The sequence below is a fragment of the Ranitomeya imitator genome, chromosome 5, assembly GCF_032444005.1.
Source record: "Ranitomeya imitator isolate aRanImi1 chromosome 5, aRanImi1.pri, whole genome shotgun sequence".
NCBI lineage: Eukaryota > Metazoa > Chordata > Amphibia > Anura > Dendrobatidae > Ranitomeya > Ranitomeya imitator.
This window is the reverse complement of record NC_091286.1, coordinates 603,258,159-603,282,779: the sequence shown is the minus strand read 5'-3', so window position 1 is coordinate 603,282,779 and position 24,621 is coordinate 603,258,159. Positions and strand designations below refer to the sequence as shown.

At 43.6% G+C, this 24,621-nt stretch overlaps 1 protein-coding gene across 2 annotated transcripts in view; it reads right to left on the bottom strand.

Moving 5' to 3' along the window:
- Window positions 1–72: 72 nt before the first annotated feature.
- Window positions 73–24,621, bottom strand: part of LOC138638589 (low molecular weight phosphotyrosine protein phosphatase-like) — a 55,992-nt gene continuing 31,443 nt past the window's right edge. The window contains exon 6 of one of the 2 annotated variants that reach the window (XM_069727994.1): window positions 73–1,613. In XM_069727994.1, coding sequence (XP_069584095.1) covers window positions 1,536–1,613 — 78 coding nt within the window. In that variant the 3' untranslated portion in view covers window positions 73–1,535. Of the gene's footprint in view, window positions 1,614–10,862; window positions 12,824–24,621 lie in introns of those variants that run through there. The other variant, XM_069727995.1, reaches the window with a different exon arrangement.

Genomic DNA, 24,621 nt, shown 5'->3' with positions numbered 1-24,621 from the left:
AACCAGGTTTTATCTATTCAGAAAACCTTGCCTTCTTGTCTTGAGGCATGAAGATGAATAAAGTGCATCTGCTAAATTAAAAGTCAATTTTTATTCTTGAATTTGATAAACCTTGTGCAGTGTGAGGACCGTGACATAAAATGCTTTAGCGTCATGATATTATAGATCGCCTCTTGTTAAATATGATTAAACAAAGCAAATGGTGGGAGCGAATGCCCACTAACAAAACATAAATATCCCACTCGGTAAGACCAAATATATAGCACTTGTGAGAATTATAATAAGACTTAACTTTTAATGGTACAAGGTAAAAAAAAAAAATGCGGACAGATACTCCATTTAGGTATAGGTCACCTTTTTCTACAGGCTGGAGATATGCCCATCTTATTAAAATTAGTGAAAAGTGATGTGATCTACCCTGCAGTATGGAGATCACAATCATAAATCCTAGGAGTTGTGTTGTGGAGTAAGTTGGACACTGAGGGGCAGTTGGTTAAATGCGGTCCAGTGGTCCAAGCACCTCCCAGAGACAAAATGTCCTATTGCATACATGTTCTTAGGACGATATATTATGTATTGCCATCTGTTCCTGTCCCCGTTTCAACTTAGGTTAGACTAGAACCAGCAGAAAACATAAGGATACATATATCAAGACCAGGATATATTAATAGACATAAACCAACACACTGCATCAAAACACATAATGGATAGAAAGAATGTGGAACATTTTCACCCATTCTGCGCTCTTCAGTTTAGGTGGGGGTGTGCTTTTCCCTGGGATATTCATCCAGGATAGAAAAGGGGTGCAGCCTTACCGTATAGAGGATACATCTGTCTCTAACCCCATGTAGTCCTGCCTTGCCAAGGGCAATCCACAACTGGCGCTGTAATGGAGGCTCTGCACTCTTATTTCACATTCTGACATGTTGCTTCCAAGTAATTCCTCAGGGGCCAAAACACTTGTATCTTATTAATAAGGTTTCAAATTGTTAGGTGCAAGGTAAACATGGGTCCCTCCATTCTCTGTCTAATCCTGCAGAGAATTAATTTTTGAAAAGGCCATATATATATATTAGTGGACAATTAGAAATTGATTAGTGTTTTAAGGGAATTGCTCCCTACTGTCCAGACCATAGTGAAAGGTCAGTCTACATCATACAGCTGCCATACTTTCGGAACGTCACAGGGCTAAAAAACAAAACAAAAAAAAAAACACTGCTGTCAGTGGTTGGAATGCACGCCAGAGCCACCTCCGCTGTCAAGGAACGCAAAGCACCCACCTAACAATTACATCATTTCCAGTTGTGTGTAGTGCATATTGCGTCACATCCGGAGATTTGGAACGCAGTCACCAGAATGTTAACAGGATTGGCGATCTACAGTCTCGCAAATCGCTCTCCCACCTCTCAATAGAGAGTATAATTCTGACAAGCGCTATATATCTTGTTACATATGATAAAAAGATTAATGTCCTGTGATAACACAACAGATCCAGCCATGACACACGGTGTTAACATCATCACTTATGTGTAATACTAGGAGCACTTTTCCAAAAAGGATTTACAGCATCTAACACATTGCTGGTAGACGGTCTCAAAATCTTCATCGCTGCCCTGTAAATGGAAAAGGAAAAAAAGTCAGTTATACATGGAAAGCTATTTACTAGCGATAAGATCTACCGCTCCCGAGAATGCCGTCACCGTCAATTGTCTGCATGAAACTTAGCACAACTCTGTATTTGGGGTATGTGCACGACATCTTTTTGAGGCAGATCCGGCCTCAAAGTGCTCAAACGCTCAGCAAGCTTTGACATTGTTCTTCTTAGGTTTCAACTTTTTTCACTGATTAAAAAAAAAAAAAAAAAATCACTTCAGACTTTGAAAGCCGTGAAGCTGCTAAAACTAGTAACACAACCATTCTATGGAAGCCACTTGTTATTTATAGTTTCAATGAAAAAAAAAAACACCACAGGCAGCAGTATCACCACAAAAATGACTGAAAAGATGTTTCAGAAAAAGACTGTCACCACTTTCCTCAAACGTCTTCACCTTGAAAAACTCGGTGGGTCCAGTGGAGACTTAAACAAATCACGTGCACATATCCTAAAGAGATTTTCAAGTCACGATTCACTTTGAAGCAGTTGCTTAGTCATAACCTACATTATTCACAGAGACATATTGGGACACATCATAATCATAGAATTCAGGTCTTCATTCAGTCCCATTACCACAGCTGTATAAACATCCGACCCCTCGCCATGCCGTCTGCCTTACATGACAGAATGGCTTGCTCCAAAGAGCTCGCCGATACCAGTGCGGTTCTGCCACCTGTGTAACAAGTCAATTCATGAAATAAATATTTTCCTATCATCTGAGTGGAATCATTGAGAACTGTGGCGGAGTTGTTCTGGTTCTTAAAAGTTTCGAAAGTGAAGACCACGTAAAGTTACAGAGCTGGATTACTGGATGAATAAAAGTCACCAAAGCCCTGCTGATTCCATAACTGTCGAAACCTCCTCAGGCATTAACATCAGCTGAAAAATGTGTATCCACTGGAAGTTTCATGGCATGCCATGCCATAGTGGGTACGGAAAGTATTCAGAACCCATTTTTCACTGTTTCATTGCAGCCATTTGGTAAATTCAAAGAAAGTTCATTTTTTTCTCATTAATGTACACTCTGTACCCCAACTTCACGACCCATGACGCCACGTAGGCGTCATGAAAGTCGGTGCCAATCCGACCCATGACGCCTATGTGGCGTCATGGAAAGATCGCGGCCCTGCAGATCGGGTGAAAGGGTTTACTCCCATTTCACCCGATCTGCAGGGACAGGGGGAGTGGTAGTTTAGCCCAGGGGGGGTGGCTTCACCCCCCCCCGTGGCTACGATCGCTCTGATTGGCTGTTGAAAGTGAAACTGCCAATCAGAGCGATTTGTAATATTTCACCTATTATAACTGGTGAAATATTACAATCCAGCCATGGCCGATGCTGCAATATCATCGGCCATGGCTGGAAATACTAATGTGCCCCCACCCCACCCCTCCGATCGCCCCCCCAGCCCCCCGATCTGTCCGGTACACTGCTCCGGCTCCCCTCCGTCCAGTGCTCCGCTCCCCCCCGTGCTCTTGTCCGCTCCCCCCGTGCTCCAATCACCCCCCCGTGCTCCAATCACCCCCCCTGCACTCCGATCCACCCCCCGTGCTCCGTTCCAGCCCCCCGTGCTCCGTTCCAGCCCCCCCGTGCTCCGTTCCACGCCCCCCGTGCTCCGTTCCATGCCTGCCGTGCTCCGATTCCCCCCCCGTGGTCCCCCCCCCACCCCATCATACTTACCGATCTTGCCGGGGTCCCGTCCGTCTTCTCCCTGGGCGCCGCCATCTTCCAAAATGGCGGGCGCATGCGCAGTGCGCCCGCCGAATCTGCCGGCCGGCAGATTCGTTCCAAAGTGCATTTTGTTCACTGAGATATAATCTATCTCAGTGATCAAAATAAAAAAAATAATAAATGACCCCCATCCTTTGTCACCCCCATAGGTAGGGACAATAAAAAAATAAATTTTTTTTTTCCACTAATGTTGGAATAGGGTTAGGGGTAGGGTTAGGGGTAGGGTTAGGGCTAGGGTTAGGGTTTCGGTATGTGCACACGTATTCTGGTCCTCTGCGGATTTTTCCGCTGCGGATTTGATAAATCCGCAGTGCTAAACCGCTGCGGATTTATGGCGGATTTACCGCGTTTTTTTTCTGCGCATTTCACTGCGGTTTTACAATTGCGATTTTCTATTGGAGCAGTTGTAAAACCGCTGCGGAATCCGCACAAAGAAGTGACATGCTGCGGAATGTAAACCGCTGCGTTTCCGTGCAGTTTTTCCGCAGCATGTGTACAGCGATTTTTGTTTCCCGTAGGTTTACATTGAACTGTAAACTCATGGGAAACTGCTGCGGATCCGCAGCGTTTTCTGCAGCGTGTGCACATACCTTTAGAATTAGGCTATGTGCACACGGTGCGGATTTGGCTGCGGATTGGCCGCTGCGGATTCGCAGCAGTGTTCCATCAGGTTTACAGTACCATGTAAACATATGAAAAACCAAATCCGCTGTGCCCATGGTGCGGAAAATACCGCGCGGAAACGCTGCGTTGTATTTTCCGCAGCATGTCAATTCTTTGTGCGGATTCCGCAGCATTTTACACCTGTTCCTCAATAGGAATCCGCAGGTGAAATCCGCACAAAAAATGCTGGAAATCCGCGGTAAATCCGCAGGTAAAACGCAGTGTCTTTTACCCGCGGATTTTTCAAAAATGGTGCGGAAATATCTCACACGAATCCGCAACGTGGGCACATAGCCTTAGGGTTAGGGTTGGAATTAGGGTTGTGGTTAGGGTTGTGATTAGGGTTATGGCTACAGTTGGGATTAGGGTTAGGGGTGTGTTGGGGTTAGTGTTGGAGGTAGAATTGAGGGGTTACCACTGTTTAGGCACATCAGGGGTCTCCAAACGCAACATGGCGCCACCATTGATTCCAGCCAATGTCGTATTCAAAAAGTCAAATGGTGCTCCCTCACTTCCGAGCCCTGACGTGTGCCCAAACAGTGGTTTACCCCCACATATGGGGTATCAGTGTACTCAGGATAAACTGCGCAACAATTACTGGGGTCCAATTTCTCCTGTTACCCTTGTGAATCTAAAAAAATGCTTGCTAAAACATCATTTTTGAGGAAAGAAAAATGATTTTTTATTTTCACGGCTCTGCGTTGTAAACGTCTGTGAAGCACTTGGGGGTTCAAAGTGCTCACCTTACATCTAGATAAGTTCCTTGGGGGGTCTAGTTTCCAAAATGGGGTCACTTGTGGGGTGTTTCTACTGTTTAGGCACACCAGGGGCTCTGCAAACGCAATGTGACGCCCGCAGACCATTCCATCAAAGTCTGCATTTCAAAAGTCACTACTTCCCTTCTGAGCCCCGACGTGTGCCCAAACAGTGGTTTACCCCCACACATGGGGTATCAGAGTACTCAGGAGAAACTGGACAACAACTCTTGGGGTCCAGTTTCTCCTGTAACCCTTGGGAAAATAAAAAATTCTGGGCTAAATAATTATTTTTGAGGAAAGAAAACGTATTTATTATTTTCACGGCTCTGCATTATAAACTTCTATGAAGCACTTGGGGGTTCAAAGTGCTCACCACACATCTAGATAAGTTCCTTTGGGGGTCTAGTTTCCAAAATGGGGTCACTTGTGGGGGGTTTCTACTGTTAAGCCACATCAGGGGCTCTGCAAACGCAACGTGACGCCCACAGAGCATTCCATCAATGTCTGCATTTCAAAACGTCACTACTTCACTTCCGAGCCCCAGCATGTGCCCAAACAGTGATTTACCCCCACTTATGGGGTATCAGCGTACTCAGGAGAAACTGGACAACAACTTTTGGGGTCAAATTTCTCCTGTTACCCTTGGGAAAATAAAAAATTGCAGGCTAAAAGATCATTTTTGAGAAAATATTTTTTTTTTTTTATTTTCATGGCTCTGCGTTGTAAACTTCTGTGAAGCACTTGGGGGTTCAAAGTCCTCACCACACATCTAGATTAGTTCCTTTGGGGGTCTAGTTTCCAAAATAGGGTCATTTCTGGGGGATCTCCAATGTTTAGGCACACAGGGGCTCTCCAAACGTGACATGGTGTCCGCTAATGATAGGAGCTAATTTTCCATTTAAAAAGCCAAATGGCGTGCCATCCCTTCCGAGCCCTGCCGTGCGCCCAAACAGTGGTTTACCCCCCACATATGGGGTATCAGCGTACTCAGGACAAACTGGACAACAATATTTGGGGTCCAATTTCTCCTATTATCCTTGGCAAAATAGGAAATTCCAGGCTAAAAAATCATTTTTGAGGAAAGAAAAATTATTTTTTATTTTCATGGCTCTGCGTTATAAACTTCTGTGAAGCACCTGGGGGTTTAAAGTGCTCAATATGCATCTAGATAAGTTCCTTGGGGGGTCTAGTTTCCAAAATGGGGTCACTTGTGGGGGAGTTCCAATGTTTAGGCACACAGGGGCTCTCCAAACGCGACATGGTGTCCGCTAACAACTGGAGCTAATTTTCCATTCAAAAAGTCAAATGGCGCGCCTTCCCTTCCGAGCCCTGCCGAGTGCCCAAACAGTGGTTTACCCCCACATATGAGGTATCGGCGTACTCGGGAGAAATTGCCCAACAAATTTTATGATCCATTTTATCCTACTCCTCATGTGAAAATGAATAAATTGAGGCGAAAAGAATTTTTTTGTGAAAAAAAAGTACTTTTTCATTTTTACAGATCAATTTGTGAAGCACCTGAGGGTTTAAAGTGCTCACTAGGCATCTAAATAGGTTCCTTGGGGGGTCTAGTTTCCAAAATGGGGTCACTTGTGGGGGAGCGCCAATGTTTAGGCACACAGGAGCTATCCAAACGCGACATGGTGTCCGCTAACGATGGAAATAATTTTTCATTCAAAAAGTCAAATGGCGCTCCTTCCCTTCCGAGCCTTACCATGTGCCCAAACAGTGGTTTACCCCCACATGTGAGGTATTGGTGTACTCAGGAGAAATTGCCCAACACATTTTAGGATCCATTTTATCCTGTTGTCCATGTGAAAATGAAAAAATTGAGGCTAAAATAATTTTTTTGTGAAAAAAAAGTACTTTTTCATTTTTACGGATCAATTTGTGAAGCACCTGGGGGTTCAAAGTGCTCACTATGCATCTAGATAAGTTCCTTGGGGCGTCTAGTTTCCAAAATGGGGTCACTTGTGGGGGAGCTCCAATTTTTAGGCACACGGGGGCTCTCCAAACGTGACATGGTGTCCGCTAAAGAGTGGAGCCAATTTTTGATTCAAAAAGTCAAATGGCGCTCCTTCCCTTCCAAGCCCTGCCGTGCGCCCAAACAGTGGTTTACCCCCACATATGAGGTATCAGCGTACTCAGGACAAATTGGACAACAACTTTCGTGGTTCAGTTTCTCCTTTTACCATTGGGAAAATAAAAAAATTGTTGCTAAAAGATAATTTTTGTGACTAAAAAGTTAAATGTTCATTTTTTCCTTCCATGTTGCTTCTGCTGCTGTGAAGCACCTGAAGGGTTAATAAACTTCTTGAATGTGGTTTTGAGTACCTTGAGGGGTGCAGTTTTTAGAATGGTGTCACTTTTGGGTATTTTCAGCCATATAGACCCCTCAAACTGACTTCAAATGTGAGGTGGTCCCTAAAAAAAATGGTTTTGTAAATTTCGTTGTAAAAATGAGAAATCGCTGGTCAAATTTTAACCCTTATAACTTCCTAACAAAAAAAAATTTTGTTTCCAAAATTGTGCTGATGTAAAGTAAACATGTGGGAAATGTTATTTATTAACTATTTTGTGTCACATAACTCTCTGGTTTAACAGAATAAAAATTAAAAATGTGAAAATTGCGAAATTTTCAAAATTTTCGCCAAATTTCCGTTTTTATCACAAATAAACGCAGAATTTATTGACCTAAATTTACCACTAACATGAAGCCCAATATGTCACGAAAAAACATTCTCAGAACCGCTAGGATCCGTTGAAGCGTTCCTGAGTTATTACCTCATAAAGGGACACTGGTCAGAATTGCAAAAAACGGCAAGGTCTTTAAGGTCAAAATAGGCTGGGTCATGAAGGGGTTAAAAAAGAAAAAATGAAATATCACATGGTCATAAGTATTCAGATCCTTTGCTCCGTATTGAGTAGAAGCACCCTTTGAGCTAGTACAGCCCATGAGTCTTCTCGGGAATGATGCAACAAGTTTTTCACACCTGGATTTGGGGATCCTCTGCCATTCTTCCTTGCAGATCCTCTCCAGTTCCATCAGGTTGGGTGGTGAACGTTGGTGGACAGCCATTTTCAGGTCTCTCCAGAGATGCTCAATTAGATTTAGGTCAGGGCTCTGGCTGGGCGGTCAAGAATGGTCACAGAGTTGTTCTGAAGCCACTCATTTGTTATTTTAGCTATGTGCTTAGGGTCAATGTATTGTTGGACGGTGATCCTTCGGCCAAGTCTGAGGTCCAGAGCACTCTGGAAGAGGTTTTCATCCAGGATATCTCTGTACTTGGCCGCATTCATGTTTCCTTCATTGGCAACTAGTCGTCCTGGCCATGCAGCTGAAAACACCCCCATAGCATGATGCTGCCACCACCATGTTTCACTGTTGGGATTGTGTTGGGCAGGTGATCAGCAGCGCCTGGTTTTCTCCACACATATCGCTTAGAATTATCACAAAAAAGGTCTATCTTCGTCTCATCAGACCAGAGAATCTTATTTCCCATAGTCTGGGAGTCCTTCATGTGTTTTTAGCAAACTCTATGTGGGCTTTCATATGTCTTGCACTGAAGAGAGGCTTCCGTTGGGCCACTCTGCCATAAAGGCCTGCCTGGTGGAGAGCTGCAGTGATAGTTGACTTGTTGTGGAACATTTTCCCATCTGCATCTCTGGAGCTCAGCCACTGTGATCTTGTGGTTCTTCTTTACCTCTCTCACCAAGGCTCTTGTCCCACGATTGATCAGTTTGGCTGGACACAGGGTCTAGGAAGACTTCTGGTGGTCCCAAACTTCTTCCATTTAAGGATTATGGAGGCCACTGTGCTCTTAGGAACCTTGAGTACTGCAGAAATTCTGTTGTAACCTTCGCCAGATCTGTGCCTTGTCACAATTCTGTCTCTGAGCTCTTTGGCCAGTTCCTTTGACCTCATGATTCTCATTTGGTCTGACATGCACTGTGAGCTGTGAGGTCTTATATAGACAGGTGTGTGCCTTTCCAAATCAAGTCCTATCAGTTTTTAATTAAACACAGCTGGACTCCAATGAAGGAGTAGAACCATCTGAAGGAGGATCACAAGGAGATGGACAGCATGTGACTAAAATATGTGTGTCTGAGCTACGGGTTTTGAATGCTTATGACCATGTGATATTTGTTTTTCTTTTTCAATAAATTTGCAAAAAATTCTATATTTCTTTTTTTCAGTCAACATGGGGTCCAGAGTGTACATTAATGAGAAAAAAATGAACTTTTTTGAATTTACCAAATGGCTGTAATGAAACAAAGAGTGAAAAATGTAAAGGGGTCTGAATACTATTCGTACCCACTGTACCCGCCTTACATCACTAAGCACAATGCAAAGTGTCAGATGGAGTGGTGTAAAGTAGCCACCACAGGACTCTGGAGTAGTGAAAATTTGACCTGTGCAGTGACGAATCACACTTCTCTATCTGGCATCTGATGGACAACTCTGGGTTTGGCAAAGGCCGGGAGAATATTAGCTGCCTGACTGCACTGTTCCAACTGTACAGTTTGGTGAATGAGAAATAATATTATGCAGATGTTTTCCTGGCATCAGACTGGGTCTCTTAGTTCTAGCAAAAAGAAATCTTGATGTTTCAGTATACAAGACACTGGAGAATTGTAGCTTCAAACTTTGTGGGAACAGTTTTGAGGGGGGAAGACTCTTCTGTTCCCCATGCACAAAACAAGGTACATAAAGGCATGGTTGGGTGAGTTTGGTGTAGAAGAACATGACTGGTAGCACTGAGCAATGACCTTAACCCTTTCGAAAATCACTGACCTTGCAAATGCTATTCTGAATGCATAAGCAAAAATGCCCACTGACACTGCAAAATATTGTAGAACGTTTTTCCAGAACAGTGTAAGAGGACCAGTGTAAGGGGAAGAGGACCAACCCCACATTAATGCCTATTGATTCAGCAGGCGGTGTCATAAGACCTCCCATAGGTGAAATGTGTAGGTGTCCAGCACCCTTGAAAATTGTTCCAGAAAATCATTGCAATTACAAGTTTTGTTATACACATTATTTCTAGTATTTGGGGTATCTGTGCGGTGGGTCAAGGCGTCCACGGGTAAGATATGCCTATCACTTCATCCCTATGTACTTTTGGCGTTGCACTGTCAGCTTTATTATAATGTGGCCGGGTTATTACATGTTACTTCCCACTCACATCCTGGTCTGTTTTTGCCTGTGATATGTGGTGTACTCTATCCCCATTTATCTTAGTGGATTTCCATTAGGTTGCTCTGTTCTCCATACATGCCATGTGATATGACATTCTGCCTTTATATTTACTGTGCATTTTTTGGTATGTAGATTTATCATATATTTGTGAGCGCCTCTGTTTTATTGGATTGCCGGCCCCTGCCAGTTTGTATCATCATTCTGTAGACCTGTCCAGTTTTGTTTGTTTTCTTTGTTTCTATGTTTTGTACTTGTGTGTTTGGCTTTAATATTTGTACTATAATAAAGTTATACATTTTTATACACACCTTTCTTGCCTTACACTAGTTTATTTATTTTTTTGTAGCATTTTTGGTTATGTTTTGGAATTTAAAAGCTCTGGTTTTTTCATATGTTTTCTATAGTTCTAGTGGAGTTTTCCTCTAAATATGGTCATACTATATCAGTTCTGGTATGTTATCATTATTTCTAGTGTGTATTGGAAAACAAAAAAAGGCAAATTGGACAATGTGAGAGAACAGAATCCATTTTTAACATGTGGTAGCCATCTTGTCTTGTAACTTTTGTGTAATGGTGATCAGGCAACACTGTTGGGCGTGGGAAGTTTCACATTTCTATTCACGCCCCTAAAGTTCCTATTGGCTCCTAGTGCTACAGATAAAGGAAAAGACTATTTAAAAGTGCCTACATATGCTAATAAACCAGAAATCCTGGGTACACGGCTACACCGTATAAGGCTGTGCTGCATTGATTTCCTGAGCGCTCGTAAAACAAATCTTATGAATTTGGAGTTCAAAAGGCATAGAAGTGAATTTAGCTCACAGACAATTTCACACATAACCAACAAAATGAGCAGGACAAAATTGTTGGCACACAACTTAATATTTGGTTTCACACCCTTTGGAATAAAAAACTGCAATCAATCGCTTCCTATAACAGTCAACAAAGTTTCATACAACTCAACTGGAATTTTGGACCACTATTCTTCTGCGGATTGCTCCAGGTCTCATATTTGAAGAGTGCCTTCTCCCAACAGCAATTTTAAGATCTCTCTACAGCTATTCAATGGGATTTAGCTCTAGACTAATTGCTGGCCACTTCGGAACTCTCCAGCGCGGTTTCCATCCATTCTGTGTGCTTCTTGAAGTGTGTTTGGAGTTATTGTCCTGCTGCAAGACCCATGACCTAGGATCCAAACCAAGCTTTTTGACTGGGAAGTACATTCTGACCTGAAATCCTTTGGTAATCTTCAGATTTCATGATGCCTTGCATACAGTCAAGGAACTCAGTGCTAGAATGTCAAGAATGTGCTGCATCATGCGGGGACCTTAGGGGTATATGGGATCAGAAGGCTGCTGTGGTTGGTGGATCATGGGTACTCTTTGGAGTGCGGTTGGCATTCAACTTGAATGAAGATTTTTCACTTGGTGTGGAAGAGGTTAAGCGTTCCTTTTTGATCATGCTAGGATTCCATATGGCTCGCATCTCAGCTGCTGTCACTCCTCTCTCCTATACCAGTTGTAGGCTTCCTATGCTGACCTCCTTTGAGAAGTTGTTCCCCTGGAGAAGTAGTTCCTATTTAAGCGGTGGAGTTCCATTTGTTTCCCTCCCTGTATTTCCTTACTTTTAGGCTATGTGCACAAGTTGCAGATTATTTGCGGTTTTTTAGCGTTTTTGCGCTATAAAAATGCTATAAAACCGCAAATAATCTGCATACATTAAGCATCCTATCATTTTTAATGAAATCTGCAATTTCTGTGCACATGATGTGCGTTTTTGCGCATGAAAAACGCATTGTGGAAAAATAATGAACCTGCTCACTTAATTTTGCGTTTTTTTCGCGGTTTTCCCACTGTCTAATGCATTGAGAAATGTCTGGGAAAAACCGCGCAAAAAACGCGCAAACACTGCGTCAAAACCGCGCAAAAAAACGCATGCGGATTTCATGCGGAAATCTGGCAGAAATGTCCGGATTTCCCCAGGAATTTTCTGCATGAATTCCTGAACGTGTGCACATAGTAAGGTAGCAAGATGCTAGTCTCACTAACTATTTAGGGCTAGCTCAGGGCTTAGGTATGTGATGGCGCAAGGGGGACGGACCCATCTAGGGGCGATAAGGAGCGCAGGGAGCAGTATCAGGTGAGTGTTGGGGAATGTCCCTTTTCTCCTTTCCCTATTGTCATAAGGCACCCTTCACCTTCTTTCCTGGGTTTGCGCTGCAAGCTCCTGCGTGAATTATAACCTGCCCTTTTTTCTTCTTCAGGATTTTAACATGGATCCTGTTGTGGCTATTGCAAAATAGATGCAAAGTCTATTTCTGGAAGTGAAAGATCTGCTGTCATTGGTTTTGCAACAGCAGACCTCTGGTCTGGTGGTCTCAATAGCTAGCCAGACTCAACCAGAAATAAAAGTGGCCCTTCAGGACAGGTTTTCTGGGAAGGAGCAAAGGCATTTTGTTCAAAGTACCGCAGATGGGCCACTGAAACCAGGTGGAAATACCCTGCTTTTAGAAGTAATTTGTGTCAGGGTTTCTCAGAAAGGTTAAAAGACACTTTCGTTTTCTATGAAACTCCGGAGGCCTTCAAGGCCGCTATGGCCTTAACCATTTGGATTGATAGAAGCCTCTGGGATAGACCTAGGATATCCCCTTCCCCAGTAGGACTCTCTAAGTGTGAAAACCCTCCCGCATGCTCTGATGAACCCATGCAGTTGGGGGAATGTCTCATCCCAGTCTAGATTTTCTGCGATTCGCCATTAGACAGGGGCTTGTTTCTTTTGCAGTCAAAGTGGTCACTTCATTGAGGTCTGTCCCTCCATACCTAAAACAAAACAAAAAAAAAACAGTTGGAAAACTTCTGACCCCAGGTTGTGTGAAGGATTACAACCTGGGCGTACATAACTCCTCAGCATGTGTGTCTCAGTTTGTCTTACCTGCAATAGTTGTCGCAGGTATGAAAAGTTTCAACCTTTTTGGATAGTGGGGTGGGGACCAATATGGTGGATGCTCAGTTTGCCCAAACTCATGGTCTCTCGTAGTATTGTGGCAAATCCCATCCCCATATTTGCTATCAACTAAGCACCTCTTTACACAAATTGTTCATAACTTCAACCTTCAAATAGGGGCTCTTCACAAAGAATTAATTTCTTGCTATGTTCTTGAAGGTCTTCCTACTCCTATTGTACAACCTTCCTTGGTTGGTAACTCACAATACTGATATTGATTGGCAGTGCAGGGAGACAGCTGGAGTGATTTCTGTAAGAAAAACTGCCTGAATACTCTGCTTTCTACAGTCTCCACTAAAACCTAAAGGTACCGTCACACTAGACGATATCGCTAGCGATCCGTGACGTTGCAGCGTCCTCGCTAGCGATATCGTCCAGTGTGACAGGCAGCAGCGATCAGAATCCTGCTGTGATGTTGCTGGTCGGGGAAGAAAGTCCAGAACTTTGTTTCGTCGCTGGATCTCCCGCTGACATCGCTGAATCGGCGTGTGTGACGCCGATTCAGCGATGTCTTCGCTGGTAACCAGGGTAAACATCGGGTTACTAAGCGCAGGGCCGCGCTTAGTAACCCGATGTTTACCCTGGTTACCATCGTGAGCACAGCGGCCGGAAAGCAGAGCTGCCCGGCGCTCACAGCCAGAGCAGAGAAGCAGAGCGCCGAGGACAGACAGCGGTAGGTATGTAGTGGTTGTTTTTTTTTACTTTAACGATGGTAACCAGGGTAAACATCGGGTTACTAAGCGCGGCCCTGCGCTTAGTAACCCGATGTTTACCCTGGTTACCGGGGACCTCGGGATCGTTGGTCGCTGGAGAGCTGTCTGTGTGACAGCTCTCCAGCGACCAAACAGCGACGCTGCAGCGATCCAGATCGTTGTCGGTATCGCTGCAGCGTCGCTAAGTGTGACGGTACCTTTACCCTCTTTTCCGTCCGGCTTTGAGGATGTATTCTCAGAAAAGGGGTGTCAAGAATTGCCCCGTTAACTTATATCGCCAAGAGTCTTAGTAAGGGACATATTTGACCAACTTCAGGGACATATTTGACCAACTTCTCCTGTGGCAGCAGGGAACCTGAGGAAAATCTGAAAGCCTTATGTTTCCTGGGGTTTGCCAATTACTAATTGAAAGTTTATCCAGAACTTATCTTCAATTGTTAAATGTATAACTGACATCGACATGACCAAAAAGGACACATTTTTCTAACGGGCCTGCTGGGCATTTATTTCCCTGAATATATATATACTAGCTATTGAACCCGTTCTATGCCCGGGTGGCGAGCATTTATATTGGTATATGGTCTCCATCCTGGTATGTGTTGCTTCCATCCTGCGCCCTAATCTTGTCATGTGCTGCTACCATCTTGCGCCCCCATCCTGTCATTTGCTGCTCCCATCCTGTCATGTGCTGCTCCCATCCTGCACCCCCATCCTGTCATGTGCTGCTCCCATCCTGCGCCACCGTTCTGTAATTTGCTGCTCCCATCCATATGCCCCATACGCTGCTCCATAAAGGTTGATGGCCCCCATAAGATGCTCCATAGTATATGCCTCATATGCTGCTGCATTATGGTTGATGGCCCCCATAAGATGCTCCATAGTATATGCCTCATATGCTGCTCCATTATGGTTGATGGCCTCCATAAGATGCTCCATAGTATATGCCCCGTATACTGCTCCATAAATGTTGATGGCCCCCATAAGATGCTCCATAGTATTATATGCCCCGTATGCTGCTGCGATATATAAAAAAAAAAATAACATACTCACCTATCGTAGCTGGGCGCCGAGTGCTGGGGGGCCTGAGCAGGCTGGGACACCGGCGCGCTGTGGGGGTCAGGTGCCGGAGTCGCCGCTAGCTCAGGCCCCCGACACTTGCTATATTCACCTGTCCCGCTCCAGTGCTGCGTGCCGCTCAGTCTTCCGGGTCCTCTGGCTGTGACTGTTCAGAGGGCGGCGCGAATTAAGTGCGTCATCGCGCCCTCTGAACTGAACGTCACAGGCAGAGGACCCGAAAGACGGAGCGGCATGCAGCGCTGGAACGGGACAGGTGAATATAGCTTTACTCACCCTCCTGGCATGTGCCTGCTTCTCCGTTGGAGATCGCGGTGTGCGTTCAGTGCTTACGCATACCGCGATCTCCTGGGAGCGTCACTCTGTGGGGTCCAGACTGCGCCGGCGCTTGCGCAGTCTATAAAGGCTTCGGACAGAGTGACGCTCACAGCGTTATATTATAGATATTTTTTTTTTACCATGGCACCTTTGCTTATTTAGCCTGATGTTTCCAGTTTATTGTTGAGGTTGATGTGTCTGAAGTGAGGGTTGGGGCAGCTTTGCAGCAGGCGTAGTCTCCTGGTAAGTGGTGTCCATGCACTTAGTTTTCCCTCAAGAAAAAAAAAAAGTAAGCACCAGCCAAAAAATACATATTGGTAATAAAGAACTTCTGGCTATTAAGTTGGCTTTTGAAGTGTGGCATAAATTTCTGGAGGGGGCAGCTCACCCGGTCATGATTACAGACTCTGTTGTACCTGGAATCTGCTAAACATCTGAAGCAGAGACAAGCTAGATTGCCTTTATTTTTCACTAGGTTTAATATTTTTATCACTTGGGGCCTTGTCTCAGTTTCCCTGGAGGCGGTTGTGCGGATGACTGTTCTGATTCTACAAGAGGGAGTGGGCATTTCCACTGTTTCCTCCAATCTAGAATGTTCAGGAGGATGCCCGTGCTTCCTGTCCTTCAGGAAAATAAATTTGTGCCTTTAAATTTGAATCTTGAAATTTTAGGCAAGCATCATCACTCGGTTCTTGGGGGTCACTTTGGCAGCAAAGCAACTATGGACCTTCTTTCTAGTCAGTTTTGGAGGCCAAGGTTACAACTGGATTTTGTTGATTTCTTATCTACCTGCAATATTTGTGCACGTTCTGAGACCTGGCATACTCTTCAGTCAGGGTCTCTCTTACCATTAGTTATTCCTAATAAAGTCCACAGACAAATGTGTCTGTCGATAGTCTATTACCGACCTTCCTCCGTCCGCTAGAAAGACTGATCCTAGTGGTGGTGGATAGCTTTAGCAAGATGGCACACTTCATATTGGCTCTTCTGAATACAAAAACCTTGGCTCAAGTGTTTGTTAGTGAGATCCTGAAGCTTCATGGGGTTCAATCCGATGTGGTTTCAGATCAAGGTACCCAGTTTGTATCCAAGTTTAAGAGCTTTTTGCTTCCACCTGTGGGTGTATCTATCTTTTCCCTCTGCCTTTCATCCTCAATTGAATACTCAGGTAAGTATCTAGTGGTGAAGAGTAAGTTATCAGTTCTGTTAACACTTTGCTCTTGCTCTTTTGCCTGACAGCCACTCCACGCATGTGCACTCATCTCTCTTTAGATTGCTTCACTGTGCAAGTCACAATTTCCGCTCTGCTTTCTTCAGCTCGTTCCACCAGTACATCATGTCTGCCCAGCAGTTCCTTGGCAACCAGGTTTTGTACTCCGGACCCTTCTCCTACTTATATCCAGTTCATGGGGGGGGGGGGGGGGTCTCTGACACACACTGCCGTGACTGAACATGCTATACACACATTGATGCTCCAGGTCAAATAATAATTTTGGTTATTCCATACCCCCCCTCCTTTGGTCTGGTTGTTTATATTCTGTCTCTGAAAGCTTCTCAATTAAATATTCTTTAGGCCATGTTCACACAGTGCGTTTTTTACTGCGGAACCGCAGCGGTTTTGCCGCTGCGGTTCCGCAGCTGTTTTCCATGCAGGGTACATAACAATGTAACCCTATGGAAAACAGTCACTGCTGTGCACATGATCCGTAATTTCGTTTAAAAAGCCGCGCAGAATAGCTGCGGCAAAAAAGAAGGAGCATGTCACTTCTTTTTCCTGAACCGCAGCGGTTCTGCACCCATAGACCTCCATTGTGAGGTCAAAATCGCAGTAAAACCCGCAGATCAAAAATATATCTGCGGGTTTTACTGCGATTTGATGTGCAGAACCGCTGCAGCAGGAAGTGCGGGGGAGCGGGCGGAAGTGCGTGGGCGGAGTGTGGCTGCCCCCCCGTGCTCCGATCCCGCCCCCCCGTGCTCCGATGCCCCCCCCCCCCGTGCTCCGATGCCCCCCCCGTGCCCTAATCTCCCCCCCTTATACTTACCCGGCGTCCCGGTGTCCGTCCGGCCGTCTTCTCCCTGGGCGCCGCCATCTTGCAAAATGGCGGGCGCATGCGCAGTGCGCCCGCCGAATCTGCCGGCCGGCAGATTCGCTCCAAAGTGCATTTTGATCACTGAGATATAACCTATCTCAGTGATCAAAATTAAAAAAATAGTAAATGACACCCCCCCCCCCCACTTTGTCACCCCCATTGGTAGGGACAATAAAAAAATTAAGAATTTTTTTTTTTTTTTTCACTAAGGTTAGAATAGGGGTAGGGGTAGGGTTAGGGTTAGGGGTAGGGTTGGGGGTAGGGTTAGGGTTAGGCTATTTTCAGCCATTTTAGCCCTAAAAAGCTTCCTAGGAAACACACAGTCTCTGCATAGAAAACTGCATAAAAAAGGATAAAAAAACGCATCAAAAAACGCATCAAAAAAGGACAAAAAAAGGACCAAAAAAAGACCTGCGTTTTCTGCCAAGAGCTGCAGTTTTTAAAAAAAACTGTCCTGAAAAAAAAAGGATGGAAATCCTGAACGTGTGAACATACCCTTAAACGTCATTGCATACATTTTCACAGAGATCACCTATTGATGAGTGTGTGTATACATATAAAAATATTTAGAATTGAGAGTCCTCAGTGGTTGATACCTTTTAATGGCTAACTGAAAAGATGGTAACAAATTGCAAGCTTTCGAGACTACACAGGTCTCTTCATCAGGCAAAGACTATAAGAAATTCTGAAGAATCACATATTTATGCACAACATAGAACAGAGAAAAAAACAAACAAAGGGAAAAACCATGGATAAGAGAGGTGACATGAAGCAGAATTACCATGAGTGATAAACAGTTATGTCCATAAATATTGGGCCAGTTCTTAGATAAGGATTGTTTTATTGGGGTCTGGTTCTGTTGTGATGACCCTTCATAGTTTGAAGGGCAAGTTCCTTAGTTGATGTAAAAAGACATAAATCCATGCGACACATTCATTCCTGCAGTGAGTGTCAAAGGTCTTCATCAGTTTATATTCCCAGACTCTTCTGTCTCTCTGAGATTTGAAGCTACCTTTTAACACAAGTAATTTCATGTCCATAATGTTATGATTTGGGAGACAAAAATGTATTGCCACAGGTAGATCCATTCTTTTTTCTCTTATTGTGTGGCGGTGAGAATTCATTCTTGTTCTAAGCTTTTGCCCTGTCTCCCGCACATACAGACTCCCAGTTGGACATTTAGTACAAATAATTAGGTACACCACATTAGAAATGACGCAGCTGAAAGTACTTGGTATCTGGTAGTCCTGATGTGAATTGGGGATCTTTATCTTGTCCGTGGTCATTATAAATGGACAGGTTTTACATTTTTTTTGGCTGCAAGGAAAGGTACCTGCAGCTGTTGAAGAGGACAGGGAGCTCTTGACAATGATGCTTCTTAGATTTGGGGGCTGCCTAAAACACAGTAGTGGGGGGTCTGGAAAAATGGATTGTAAGCGGGCATCTTTTTGTAGTAAAAGTTGTAATTTTTGTGCAGCTCCCCTTAACACCTCCAGATTTGGATTGTAGGTGACTACTAGAGGCACCCGGTTATTTTCTTCTTTAGCTTTGTAATGGAGAGATTATCAGTGGTCTTGTATGTCTTCCATTTTCTAATTATTGCTCCCACTGTTGATTTCTTCACTCCAAGCTGGTTGGCTATTGCAGATTCAGTCTTCCCAGCCTGGTGCAGGGCTACAATTTTGTTTCTGGTGTCCTTTGACAGCTCTTTGGTCTTCACCATAGTGGAGTTTGGAGTCAGACTGTTTGAGGGTGTGCACAGGTGTCTTTTTATACTGATAACAAGTTTAAACAGGTGCCATTACTACAGGTAATGAGTGGAGGAAAGAGGAGACTCTTAAAGAAGAAGTTACAGGTCTGTGAGAGCCAGAAATCTTGATTGTTTGTTTCTGACCAAATACTTATTTTCCACCATAATATGCAAAAAAAATGATAAAAAAACAGTGATTTTCTGGATTTTTTTTTCTCAGTTTGTCTCCCATAGTTGAGGTCTACCTATGATGTAAATTACAGACGCCTCTCATCTTTTTAAGTGGTGGAACTTGCACTATTGCTGACTGACTAAATACTTTTTTGCCCCACTGTATGTTGTGCATAAATATGTGATTCTTCACAATTTCTTTTAGTCTTTGCCTGATGAAGAGACCTGTGTAGTCTTGAAAGCTTTCAATTTGTTCCCATCTTTTCAGTTAGCCATTAAAAGGTATCAACCACTGAAGACTCTCAATTCTAAATAATTTTATATCTGCTGGCTAACACGGTACCAAGATATATTTCTTTCGTGTATATATATATATATATATATATATATATATATATATATATATATATATATATATATATATATATATGTACACGCACACACACAATTTGTTCTGTTGGATTTTTACTCCATATAATACCATCATTATGTATTTCATACCTCTCCCCTTTCCTTTTGATACCTGTGGGTAGCTTGACCTCATGCATACCCATATATCGTTATGACATTTATTGTACTTATCAGATATCTCCTCTTTCGACATCATCAGATATGTTTACTTGGGGAAAAAAATTTTTTTTCAATAGAATCTATACGAACAAGAAATAGCGTCTATTATGGTGAGTTTACGTAAGTGTTATAAAAAAAGTCTAAATTTTGCATTTCCTCATATTATGGGACATGTTCACGAATTCTCTTTAGTTATATATTTTACAATTTGTACAGATGTCCTTGATAAAGGCAGAGAGGCCGAAACGTCTGTATCAATTCTGTCTCGTGGATGATTTACTTTAAGCCAGATTCCACTTGTGTTGAAGGCTTTTTCCATTACCCTTGAAGATTGGTCTTCTTACTTACCAGTGGAATAACGATGACGATTGTTTAATGAAAATTCTGCCAAAGGAGAGTGCATTTTTTGGTGCATATGGTTTTCACCCGATGTTTTGTACTTTCAGTAGCGAGAGGTCTTCAGGGATTCCTGGGGGAAGAATGTTTTTCTTTGCCGCTCTTTTCTGTATGGCAAGAGGTACAGAACATAACGTGAAGGTTATGGAGGTGGGAGAGGGAGCAGCTATAAACATATGGCTTAAAAAAAATGTGTGTCAGGTCCAGACCTCTGTGTAAATGACTGTGTGGCTGTGATGGATGTTAATTTGAAATTTCAGGTAGCAAGAATTGTTGATTCTCATTTTATTCAGTGTTCCCATTGGTAACTGATGCACTAAAAGCATTATGGTCCAGAAGAAAGAATGTAGGTTCCAGTATCAGAAGTAGATACCAGTAAATTGGTTCATTCTTTCCTTGCAGATGATCCAGATAAACCTGGTCCTGAGGAACGTCATAGAAGGGGGGCGATATCCGTAAAAAATGTGCCAAAATCTGCCAAGACCTTTGGCGTGTTTGGTATCACGGCTGTTGACGGATCACAGGTACTCTTTGGCGTCCACTCAGTGTTTAACTTGAATGGTGCAGATTGATTTTCACTTGGTGTGGAAGGGGATAAGTGTACCCATTAGGTCCTGCTGGGATTCCATATTGCAAAATCTTAGCCCTCTCCTATGCTGGTTGTCGGTTTCCCATGCTGACCTCCTTGGAGAAGCTGTTCCAGTTCTTGGGAGTTGTTCCTGTATAAGCGGTGGAGTTCCATTTGTTGTTTGATTTCTCTGTTCAATTCCCTACGTTTCCATACTTTAGTAGTGAGACTAGTGTCTAGCTGCCCTACTCCCTAGTTAGGGCTAGCTCAGGGCTTAAGCATGTGACAGCGTTTAGGGGTGGGAGGGGACCCATGTAGGTACGAGAGGGAGCACAGGGTGCAGTCTCAGGTGAGTGTTTGGGGATGTCCCTTCTCCCCTTTCCCCATCATCCGGGTGCCCTTTACCGTCTGTCCCTAGTTCACGCCGGGCATTTCTTGCTCCGATGTGACAGAGGCAGCAAAAAACCCAACAAAACACTTTAACCGCCACCATATTTGAATGTAGCTACTGTGTTTTTTTGTAGGCTTCATTACATTTACGGTAAACAGTAGTATAATTAAAGCTCTATCTTGGCCTCATCTGTCAAGATGCTTTACCAGAAGGATTTTGTCAAATGGCAGTCTAGCTATTTTATGTCTGTGTCAGTAGTGGGGGTCCTCCTGCCATAGAGTTTCATTTCATTCAAAATGTCGAGGGATATTTCACACAGATACTGATGCGCCCCGAGTCTGCAGGACAGCTTGAATTTCTTTGGAACTTGATTGGGGCTGCTTATCCACCATCCAGACGCTCCTGTGTTTCATGAAAAGTTGCATTTTTCTCTACCGTCAAGGAAAACTAGCTGACTATGCTGCACTCCGTAGATAAAGGAACATCAAGATCTCTGGAGATGGACTTATCAACAATCTCAAGATTAAAGTATTGTTCAACATTTTTGGCTCTCAAGTCCTCAGACAGTTCCCTTCTCCTACTGTTCTCCATGCTTAGTGTGGCCCACAAAGACACAATGCAAAGATTAAGTCAACGTCTTTTTTTTCTGGTTTCTGGTGTGATTTTCATATTGCCCACACCTGATATTTGCCACAGGCAAGTTTACATGAGCATCAAATGGTTGAAACAAAGGTGAGTACCCACAATTTTGCAAATATGCCAACAACGGCCCATTTTTGGGGTTGTGTGTGAAATTATGTCCAATTTGCCTTTTTTCTTTGTTTTATTGTGTTGTTCCAATACACACAAAGGAAATAAAATGTGTATAACAAAACATGTGTAATTGAAATAATTTTCTGGGGGGAAATACTTCATTTTCTGGAACAATTACAAGGGTGACAACACATTCGGCCATGACTGTAGTGCATGTTCTATGGTCTATGATGGTTTTCAAGCCCTAAAAATGGACCCTTCACAGGAGAGTGTTCTCTTTGTCTTCATACATTCCTTAGTCCTTGAGTTTTCAGAGACTGTTTCTGAATTGGATCTACTTTATGTGGTGAGAAAAATAAGGGATCTGCCAGGGACAATTATATAGTTAGATTAGGATTCTGCTGTTGCTTTTTTGCAGATACCGGTGTGATACCATAGTAGCGACTAGCTATGAATAGGGCAGCACGGTGGCTCAGTGGTTAGGAATGCAGCTTTGTAGTGATGGGGTCTTGGGTTCAAATCTCATCAAGGACACCATCTGCAAGGAGTTTGTATGTTCTCCCCGTGTTTGTGAGCCCCAATGGGGACAGCAATGATGTCTGTAAAGCGTTGTGGAATAAGATAGCGCTATATAAGCAATGCATAATAATAATGATGGCAAACTAAGACTAGAAGATTCAGCTTTAACAAAGTTTACATAGCCCTTGTCTAAAAATGGACCTCAGTTAAACCTTGAAATTAAATGATATCTTGGAGAGTTTATATCAGATTTTTTTTTTTTTTTTCCAGAAAATACAGACTATTTTTCTGTGAGAGGCCAAGTTGCCTAAGCTGCTATGCAGCATATTTTTCGAAATGCTTTCTGTATATACTTTCCACTATTTTTTTTTTTTTTATAATCTAGTTGTGATATAGGGTTTCACCTGCTGCTGTCCGCATTTTCACTACAAACGCAACAGCGCCGCTATTATATTCTATTTGGAAATGCTGTTAATATCAGCCACAGGAACCTTAGGTGGTTTATTTACATCTATAGTCTTATTGGCATGCGGTGTGATCCGTGTAGAGGTCTTTGCGCAGGAATGGGGAGAAGGTGAGCTGTGACGATCCTCTATGTGAATTGCGGATTCAGTTTTTTTCTATATAAAAAAGGGGTTTCATTTTGACTATAATGAGATGACTGCAGAGATGTTACTTCTACAGAACACGAATTGAGTAGCTCCGTTGGTCAAGAAAAAAAAAAAAAATCAAAACTTTTCAGATTTTTTTTAATACAGAACTGTAAATCATGACAAGAGGTTAAAACATTTAAAAAAAATAAATAACATAGGAAATTTTCTGATGACACATGCTCATCATCAGATTTCATAATATAAACTGTATAAATTAAATAGCTCTTTTACCTGAAGCGGATGGTGTGCTTACTTTGAGGGCTCATGCCAGAATGGCTGTACAATTCATATATTCAGATGAGCATTCTAGGGGTCTTCACCCACCCAGCCCAACAGCTGCAGCTTGTATGGAGCAGGGTGAGATCTCAGAAGGGAGGAGGAACAATGAGGAGCTGTCAATCACGGTAGTTGGGCAAGGTAGTTGATCTACTACAGTGTATTGTAAACTCCAGTCCTCACGGCCCCCCCAAAACTACTTTTTTCAGAATTTTCATAGTATTGCCAAGGTGATTGAATTATTATTAAAGGGGTTTTCCCCACAAACAAAAGATCATTTTAAAATCAACAGATCTTGGGATAGTAATAACTTCCACAATTGAATGTGTTTAAATAAAATGTTCCAGTGCTTAGATAATCCCATAAATGTGCACCTGCTGTGTAATGTCTAATGGCCGTCTTTGGTGAGTGAGTGAGAGAGAGAGAAAGAAAAGGGAATACGGACATAACAGCAGGTGATCGCAAATGATTCTTCCTTTGAAGTAAAACATTGTTTAAAGAACAGGCAGTAAAATGTTTTACCTCACAGAAAGAAGCAGCTGGGATCCTCTGATGTACTGTCTGTGTACTCTCTTTTGCTCAGGAGCTGTGGTATGATCAGACCATGTTCCTGCATGGTCAGACACAGCCATTACACAGCAGGGACACATTTAGGCCATGTTCACACAGTGCGTTTTTTACCGCGGAACCGCGGCGGATTTGCCGCTGCGGTTCCGCAGCTGTTTTCCATGCAGGGTACAGTACACTGTACCCTATGGAAAACAGGACACACTGTGCACATGGTCCGGAAATTGTAAAAAAAAAAAGACGCGCTGAATAGCTCCCGGAAAAAAGAAGGAGCATGTCAATTCTTTTTCCGGAGCCGCAGCGGTTCTGCACCCATAGACCTCCATTGTGAGGTCCAAACCGCAGTAAAACCCGCAGATCAAAAATATATCTGCGGGTTTTACTGCGGTTTGATGTGCAAAACCGCTGCAGCAGGAAGTGCGGGGAGCGGGCGGAAGTGCGTGGGCGGAGTGTGGCTGCCCCCCCGTGCTCCGATCCCGCCCCCCCGTGCTCCGATGCCCCCCACCCAGTGCTCCGATGCCCCCCCCCCAGTGCTCTGATGCCCCCCCCGTGCCCTAATCTCCCCCCCTTATACTCACCCGGCGTCCGTCCGGCCGTCTTCTCCCTGGGCGCCGCCATCTTGCAAAATGGCGGGCGCATGCGCAGTGCGCCCGCCGAATCTGCCGGCCGGCAGATTCGTTCCAAAGTGCATTTTGATCACTGAGATATAACCTATCTCAGTGATCAAAATAAAAAAATAGTAAATGACACCCCCCCCCTTTGTCACCCCCATAGGTAGGGACAATAAAAAAAATAAAGAATTTTT